This window comes from Trichosurus vulpecula, chromosome 9, assembly GCF_011100635.1.
Source record: "Trichosurus vulpecula isolate mTriVul1 chromosome 9, mTriVul1.pri, whole genome shotgun sequence".
Taxonomy (NCBI): domain Eukaryota; kingdom Metazoa; phylum Chordata; class Mammalia; order Diprotodontia; family Phalangeridae; genus Trichosurus; species Trichosurus vulpecula.
The window spans coordinates 41,363,105-41,372,570 of NC_050581.1; the positions used below are offsets into that span (position 1 = coordinate 41,363,105).

At 40.1% G+C, this 9,466-nt stretch overlaps 1 protein-coding gene across 1 annotated transcript; it reads left to right on the top strand.

The window, feature by feature from the left end:
* The first annotated feature begins 3,582 nt into the window (after positions 1-3,582).
* On the top strand, positions 3,583-4,086 carry LOC118831532 (60S ribosomal protein L28-like). The gene has a single exon (XM_036738904.1). The coding sequence runs from the start codon at positions 3,620-3,622 to the stop codon at positions 4,031-4,033; it is 414 nt and encodes a 137-aa protein (XP_036594799.1). The 5' UTR covers positions 3,583-3,619; the 3' UTR covers positions 4,034-4,086.
* The last annotated feature ends 5,380 nt before the right edge of the window (positions 4,087-9,466 follow it).

The following is a 9,466-nucleotide window of genomic DNA, read 5'->3' on the forward strand; positions in this document are numbered from 1 at the left end:
TGTAGAGTGGAGGAGGGAGACCTGCTGCTACCCTGAGCCCAGCAGCAGCAGGAGCAGCAGCAGCAGCACGAGACAGAGAACTCTGATTGCCCTCTCCCTGGAACCGTCGGTCCTCCTTTCCCCTTGTCCAGTCAGACGGTGTCAGAGGCAGCCTTCCTCCCGCGTGCCTCAGGTATCAGCCACTGTCTCAGATCCCTTTATTCGACTCGTTGGGAGGAAAATCTCCAGGCTCGCCCCTCTTTCAGCTCAGGGGGTTCTGGCTCAGCTGAGAATGAAATGCTTTCTCAATCTCTCTCCCTCTCTCTGTCTTTTCTTCCCCCTCCCCTCCTCCTCTTTCTTTCCCTGAAACCTATAAAATGTTTGAAGGAAAGGGGGCAGTCAAGATAAATATCTTTATGTCCCTCTTTCCCTTTCTCTTTCTCTCTCCTCCCCTCCTTCCCTGTTCATGCTGAAGTTTCTGAGATTCCGTGTCACCAGAACCCCATGTCTGTCAGGCTGTCAACATTCCCAAAGAAAACACAGCGGCACCGAAGCCTTGATTGATCCCATATGTCTGGCGTGGCGCTGCAGAGGCATTCACTGGAGATGAATCCAGATACCAGGAGTGCCAAGGTAATTGGAACCACTTTGTAGAGGAAAATACACAAGCGGACGGGCCAGGGAGTTGCAAGCACCTTTTTAAAACAAGCATCACCTTTCCTACAAGAGCATTCTTGAAGTGTGGGAGGCCACGGCAGCTTTAGTTTTCCTTTCTTTACTCGATCCCCACCCCCCACCCCAACTCCAGAGCCTCTCACTCTCATGAGAAACAGCTCTTTCACCATAATCTAGTTTGGATTGCTGATATCTGTTTAATTAATCAGGAATCAAGGACTGCTGATATTCTGGATAAACTTAAAAAGCATAGCTAAAGGGCTAACTGAAGAGCTGCGGCTAATTGGGGAGGCTTTCATTGGACACTCCTAAGTAACTCCCAGAAACATTTTCTTATTTGTTCTCTTTTGCTTTCCACATAGGACTGTCTTTGTTTTTCCTATATCTTCATGACATGCTATAATGACTTTTATTTACATAACATTTTATTTTTTTATATTTTCTATTTTCCAAAACATTCAATATTTATTATCTCATTTGGTCTCATTTGATTTTACAATCTACACAGCTTTTTTTTTTTTTTTTTTAGGGAGATTGGACACTTATCTCCATTTAATATCTAGGGTGGGAATTCAGACATCTTAGGTATTTGTTCCAAAACAGAAGTCATCATTATTTGTTCTCCCCCACCCCCGCCCCATCCACCCTTCTTTCTGTCAAAAGCATCACAATATTTCCAATCACTCAAAATTTATTATGCCTTTTAAATTTTTTTTCATAGATTACAGGTTTAAAACCTAGAAGGAACCAGAAAGGCCAACTAGTCCAAACCCCTCACTTCTACAGATGAAGAAGCTGATTGCTAGAGAGATTTAATAATTTACCCAAGGTCACATATATAGTCAATGACACAGCCAAGATCTGAAGATAGGTCCTCTGACAGCAAAACTAATCAACATTTCCATTCTGCCATGCCCCTTAGCTCTTCATACTCTCTCACCTCTGACATCCAGTCAGTTACCACTTTTCAATGCCTGTACTTCTGTAAAATCTCTCACATTTTGTTGCTCGGAGGTATGCAACTCTTTGTGACTCCATTTGGGGTTTTCTTGGAAGATACTGGAGTAATTTGCCATTTCCTTCTCCATTTCATTTTACAGATGAGGAAACAGACAAACAGGGTTAATGACTTGCCCAGGATCACACAGGTAGGAAGTGTCTGAGGTCAGATTTAAACTCAGGAAGGTGAGTCTTGCTGACCCCAGGCCTTGGACTCTTATCTGATGGGCCACCTAGCTGGCCCACATTTATCCCCTTCTTTTTACTCACATAACTACCACCCCTGGTTCAGGCCCCCATCACCTCTTGCCTGGACTACGGCAAGGTTCTCTCTTCTCCAGTCCATCCTCCACCCAACTTCCAGAATGTTATTCTTAAAGCACTGATCTGGCTGTGTCACTTCCCTGCTCATAAAACTCCAGTGGCTCCTTACTGCCTCTAAGATCAAATTGAAATTCCTCTGGCATTTGAAGTTTTTCACAATCTAGCTTTGGTATACTTTTCCAGGCTAATTACACATTACCCCTCATTCACTACATTCCAGACAAACTGGCCTACTGGCTCTTCCTCACTCCTGACATTCCATCTTCCTTTTGAACAAGCTGTTCCCTGTGCCTGGAATCTACTCCCTTCTTATCTTTGTTTCTTAGAATCCCTAACTTCCTTCAAAGCTCAGCTCAAACACCACAGCCTACAGGAGGCCTTTCCCAGTATTTACTTTGTATATATATGTAAATTTTCAAAGTACTTTTACTGGCCCCAAACTTCCCATAACAGAAAAGGTCCATCTTTTCAATGAAAATATTCTATCAGTATTGCTGTATGACAGTGGGACCCAGAACACCATTGCCCTCAAAGAACTAAAGAGGAAAACACACAGGGTAATGGAAAGGTACATGGTACAAGTGCTGGTTTTTGTGAATGGATCAGACTGGATCTTCACTTTCAACTCGTTAATTCTAGGATTCTTGGATTAAGAGAATAAGAACATTTATAATAGCATATAATAGCAACCCCCCAAAATCATTTAACAAAGTGTCTTCAACATGGTCCATTCACATGTAGCAATGGTGCTAAAGAGAGGAAATTTTGCTTATGCATTTTCTTACATTTTGCTTTACTATGCAATGGCATTGCTGTCTGCAGTAATTTCTTCTTTCTATTCCTACTTCTCTTGGCTGTCTATTCTTTCCATATTGGTTTTTTTGTTTGTTTTATTCCCATTATTTCAAAAGAAGGGAATAAAATAGAAACCTCATCTATGTCTCCTGGTTTCCTTCAACTTTAAGTTCCAGCTAAAATCCTAATGCCTTCCCTATATTGATTATCTCCAATTTATTCTGTGTTCATCTTGTTTGCACATAGTGTTTTTTTTTTTCAAATCATCTCCCCTATTAGACTGAGCTCCTTGAAAGAAAGAACTGCTTTTTGCCTTTCTTTTTATCCCCACAAGGCCTGGCTCTTAGTAGACAATAAATGTTCATTTACTGGACATATTCAAAACTACTACTGATCAAAAAACCTGGAAAGGCTTGCATGAACTGATGCAAAGTGAAATGAGCAGAACCAGGAGAAGATTGTACACAGTAACAGCAACATTGTGGGATGACCAACTATGAACAATTTAGCTTTTCTCAGCAATACAAAGATCCAAGACAATTCCAAAAAAATCATGATGGAAAATATCCACATCCAGAGAAAGAACTGATGGAGCCTCAATGCAGATGAAGCATACTATTTTCACTGTTTTGGAATTTTTTTCTTTTGTTCATTTCTTCTTTCACAGCATGACTAATATGGATATGTTTTACATGATTGTACATATATAACCTATATCAAATTGCTTACCATCTTAGGGAGGGGGGAGGGGATGGAAGGAGGGAAAAATTTGGAAATCCAAATTTTATAAAAAATGAATGTTAGGCCCTTTCCGTCTCCGGGAGCCGCCGCGAGTGCAGCCCCCGCCATGTCGGCCCACCTGCAGTGGATGGTCCTTCGGAACTGCTCCAGCTTCTTGATCAAGCGCAACAAGCAGACGTACAGCACCGAGCCCAACAATCTCAAGGCCCGAAACTCGTTCCGCTACAACGGGCTGATCCACCGGAAGACGGTGGGCATTGAGCCGGCCGCCGACGGCAAGGGCATCGTGGTAGTGCTGAAGCAGAGGGCAGGTCAGAGGAAGCCTGCCACTTCCTATGTGAGGACCACAATCAACAAAAATGCCCGGGCCACACTCAACAGCGTCCGGCATATCATCCGCAAGAATAAATACCGGAAAGATCTCCGCATGGCTACTCTACGCCGGGCCAGCGCCATCCTTCGAAGCCAGAAGCCAGTGGTGGTGAAGAAGAAGCAAACCCGCCCACCCAAGAGCACCTAAGGTGCCAGGCCTGCCTTTGGCTAATAAAGTCAGTCTGCCCAAAAAAAAAAAAATGAATGTTAAAAAATTATCTGTACATGTAATTGAAAAAAAATACCATTAAAACTACTACCAAACTTATGCATATTCTGTCTTGATAAATTTACCTAATACAGTTAGATTGCCAGACTTTTACACAGTGCTATGCTTTGTATCAGGCTGATTTCTAGCTTAGAGTTAAATAAATTCAAATTACACACATACATGTCTTTGCACACTAACACACATCTACATGCGTATACACATATGACAACATGACCTAATGGATAGAGAACTAGACACAGGGTCACAAAGATCAACATAAGTCTTGCCCCTGACATATACTGGCTGTGTCATCCTGGGCAGATCAGCAAAGCTCTTAGAGCTCCAGATAACTCTCTAAGATTCTAAGTTTCAGAGTTCCAATCTACTTTGATTGGAGTTGTTCATTGGGAGCTCCCTTTATTGATGTAATCCCAAGACTGATAAAAACAAATTACAAAAAGCTCCATACGCACCCATGTTTCTACGAAGTCCAAGACACAGCCCAAAGCAATTGGGTTTTGCTGCTTATAAAGATATATGCAATAAAGACTGAAGTTTAGTGAAAAATATTGACCTTGCCTCTTTGGGTTACCTTTTGTTCTGACTCAAATTCATTTGCCTTCTAAAACAGAGAGGATATTGGGAATGTATAATTTTAAGTGGGGTAATCTTCTGAAATGGAGGGCAATAATCTGTGCTGTGAAATAGAGGTCAAAAAGAAAAGACTTAATCTAAGCTTGGGGATACTTTGACTGGCTTTTATTAGTGGGGGAATGGTGAATTATAGCTCTGGCTATGACCAAAAAGTTGTCAGCATTTCCTTATCAGGTAGAGGTTCTCACCACTATAATTTAGCAAAATGCAACTGTTATGACCAGCAAGTGTCCTTGATTATATGATGCTCAGAATCTAGTAGCAGGGTGAAAAATCCTTCAGAGACTATGTATGTCCAATAGTTATAATGAAACCAGTATGTACTGGAAGAGCAACACGCCCAGTGGAAATGCCAGTGAAGCAAAGCCCAGTGAAAGCACACAAAGATATCACCAAAACAAATCCATGGTAATTACTTTTGCACAAGTATTTCCTGATGATTCACGTCCATTTTAATGTGCCTCATCACGCATAATCCCTTTGCGTGTCCACTGTCCACAGTAATGGTGATTGTATATGTAGGATGTGTGCCCCTGGTTTGACTTGGAGGGTTGTATTATGAATTTTAATGGTATGTCATTTCATTAAATTTATTTTACTTTGAAATAATTGTGTCCTCTATCTGATTAAAGAAAAAAAGTCTTTTTTGAATAGATGTTTTTGAATGGATACAGACTAACAGAATACCTTGAAATTTGAGTAGATATTCCCAGGATCCTATACATATGAGAAGGGTGGTCCTAGTGCTACACTGAACACACACATGCATGTACACACATTTTGGTCTAGGTGTATGATTTCATTAGTTCAGAGAACTAGCCTATTAGTAAATTCCCTGCACAAAATCAGATTTACCAATGGTTTGCAATTTATAGTTTTAAAAAGTTGCCTGAAGTGTTGGAGGTTAAGTGATTTGGCCAGGGTTACACAACTGGTTATGTATTAGAAGTAGGATTTGAACACAGGTCTTCCTGATTCTGAGACTATCTCTCCATCTATCAAGAAGTTATACTGTTTTTTAGCCTGATTGATTAATATTATGAATAGATGTGTTTGAGTGTGTTTATGTAAGAAGCGGGACATGGATAAATGGCAGTGTGTATAGTAGAAACAGCACTAGATTTAAAGTCAAGGAGACCAGAGTTCAAATCCTACTCAGACACATATTAGCTGTGTAGTCCTGGGCAAGCCACTTAACATCTTAAAGCTTCAATTTCCTACCCATTACTATGAGCAAATCACTAACCTCTGTTTGCCTTAGTTTGCTTATCTGTAATATGGGGATAATAATAGCACCTACCTCCCAGGGTTGTTATGAGGATCAAATGAGATGATAAAGCAATTAGCATAGTGCCTGGCATATAGTAAATGCTATATAAAAGTTAGCTATCATTATTATTATTCAAAATGAGGGTAATAACAGCATTTTTGTTTCTTTGCTTTTCTTTTAAAAAAACAAAGGTTTTTGTGAAGATCAAATGATATTTGTATAAGGCAAATTTGCGAACTTCACAGTTAAATATAAATATGAATTGCTATGATTATCCAGCAAAGGAGACTGATAGACAAGCAGGGTAGTCAAAATGAGTAGGGTCTTGAAAATACTGAAAGAAGCAAGTATCCAAGAGGAGAGTGGTCAACAGAAATAAAAAAGAACACAGCCTGTGGAGAAGGAGACTGGATTTAGTGATTAAGAGACTGTTAACTTTGGAGAAAGCAGTCTCAGTTTAATGATAGGCTTGGAAGCCAGTTTTTAAAGTGTTGAGAAATGAGTGGGAAGTGAGGAAGTGGAGGCATTCCCTAGCATACAAATACAGACTGAAAACCTAGTTGCATATTTATAGGTATATTTCCCAGAGTGAAAATGAAATCTTAGAGTGACCCAAGTTAACTCCACCAAAAATTAATTCTGAAGTTTCTTGGAATACTCCGTGATTACATTTAAAGTTGATAGCATTGCAGATCTTTCTATTTCAGCTCTGGAGGGGGTTTTTCATTTTGGAACAAAATTATTATTCCTTAAGGAGAGCTCTAAATTCCGCAGGACACCATAAAAGCCACCCAACTCTATAACTGTTCATTCAAATTGCTCTCGGTGACAAATACCATAACTTATGAACACATCATGGTCATATGTAAGATTATAGAATCTTAGGTTGAGAGACAGAAAGACCCTTCGAGATCATCCAGCCCAAACCTCTAATTTCACAAATGAGGCTCCTAAGGTCCCAAGACCTACCTGAGCTCACACAAATAGGATTTGGCAGAACTACTATTCAACCCCATGTCTTCTAATTCCAAGTCCACTTTCTAATACTGCCACTCCAAGGAATAGAAACTACAGTCACTACCCAACTGGTAAAGTGATCGGGGTATGCTGTCCATATTTCTATGTAAATGACTCCCAAATGAACATATCCAGCCCTCATCTCTCTTCTGAACTTTAGTCACACATCACCAATTATCCACTAGACACCTCCAATTACATGTTCCATAGACATCTCAAAATTAACATCCAAAAGCGAATTCATTGCATTTCCCCCAAACCCATCTCTTTTCCCACATTCCCTATTGAGGGCATTACCATTTCCCCAGTCACCTAGGTTTACAATGTTAGAGCCATCTTTGACTCTTTATTCTCTCTCACCACTAGAAGTTAGTATTTCCAACTCTTATCAATCCTAACTCAACAACATGTCTAGGATTTGTCCTCTTCAGTTACAGAATCTTTAATTTAGTATAAACCTTCTTCACTCTTGAACCTGAATTAGTACAAGAGTCTCCTAATTGGTCTCCTTGCTTCTCGTCTTTCCCTTGTCCAATCCATCCTCTATTCTATTTGCCAAATTGATTTTCCTCTAACAACACTCTGACCAAGTTAGTACCCTTCTCAAAAAGTTTCATTGACTTCCCATTAACTCTACGATAAAACGCAAAATCTAGAGCTTTACATTTCATGCTTTTAACAGTGTCACTCACCTTTTACTTACCTATCATTCCTTTCCTGTATTTTCTATTTCAGTTAAATTGACCTGCTTACTGACTGATACTCATGTAGGACATTCCATTTCTCATCTCCGTATCTTCATACAGCTGGCCTTTCACATCTGGAATTTAGTATCTCATTACTTACTTTGTATATACTTTATATTCCTTTTGAGAGAGATAGAGAGAGTATGACATACTGGAAAGAGAAATGGCCTTGGAGTCAGAAAGACCTCTCTCTGATTCTCTAATTCCTGTCTCTGATACACACTGGTTTTGTGACCTGGGTAAAGTAACTTAAACTCTCACTGCCCCTTTCTCCCCCCGGGCAACTGTTTAAGTTATAGAGCACATGTTCACATGCTTTGGTGAAAAAAGTTACTCAAGGTGTACCCACTGTATCAATGAAATCAACAGGGTTGGTAAAAAAAACTTTATATTTATTTTTCTGTGTACATGCCATATTGCTTCCAATAAAATGTGAGCTTCTTGATGGCAGGAGTTATTTTGATTTTTGTCTGCATGTCCTTACTGCCTGGCATAGTGCCTTGCACAAGACAGAAGCTAGATAAATCTCTGTTGAATGATAATAGCTTGCATTTATGTAGGATTTTTAGGTGCTTTACAGAGTGCTTTACAAATATCTCATTTCATCCTCAGAACAACCCTAGGAGGTGGGTGCTATAATTGTCTCCATTATACAGATGAGTAAATGGAAGTAAGCAAGGATAAAATGACTTGCCCAGAGTTATGTGAATAGCAAATGTCTGAAGCTGGATTAAAACTCAGGGCTTCCGGACTCCAGGACCAATGCTCTAGCAACAGCACCACTTAGCTGCCCTGAATAAAATAATTGTTGTTCATCCTTTGTTCTTGAAGAGGATAATGTCTTGACTTGCAAGTGAATTGGATTTAAGTGAGCAGGGCTGTGCAAAGTCACCAGGCTCACCTCACCTCCAGAGTCATCAGACTCCAGTGGCAAGACATAGGTCAAGATGACTGGTGATGGCCCAGAATACAGTGGGAGACCTTGGCTTTTTTGTCTCAGAATAATATTTACCTGCCATTCAGTCATCCTTTGGCTAACAAGTTGGGTTGTTTTTGTTTTGTCCTTCACTCTTGCTCATTAATAAAACATTAATATATCATTTCCTGAAAGAAAAATGCCAAAATCAAATATGCTTCTTAAATCAATGTGTGATTTGGTGTATTCAGGAGTTCCCTCCAGTGATGAAGAGTATGACCCAGCCACTCATTCCCTTGCTCTTATCCATGTTCTTCCAAAAGTTTGTTATAAAAAGCCTAACCCACATGCTGGAGATCTTCCTCATTTTCTCCTATATTGCCAAAGTTCCAATAGAGCGCTTTGGCTATCTGCCCATCATCCCCTACTCTTGCCACATGGCTACATCATCTTCTCTTCCTTTCATATAATACCTTAATGATGTTCTTTAGTCCTTTTCTTCCTCAGAGCTCCTTGTTGGCTATAAGAGCCTGCTTACACTGACCATGAACTTCTCCATTGTCCTCTGTGTGATACCCATGGTTAGTTCTTCCAAGGCAATGGTGTTCCACCAGTAAATGTTAGTATTGAAACAATGGGCTTTTGCTTTCATGGGAAACTTAGGGTCATTAAAAGAACTTTACCATTCCCGCTCAACTTTGGGCCCAACTTGTCTATCTGCACTATCTTTCTCAGATATACATATTACTGGATAGGCTTGAGAGGCT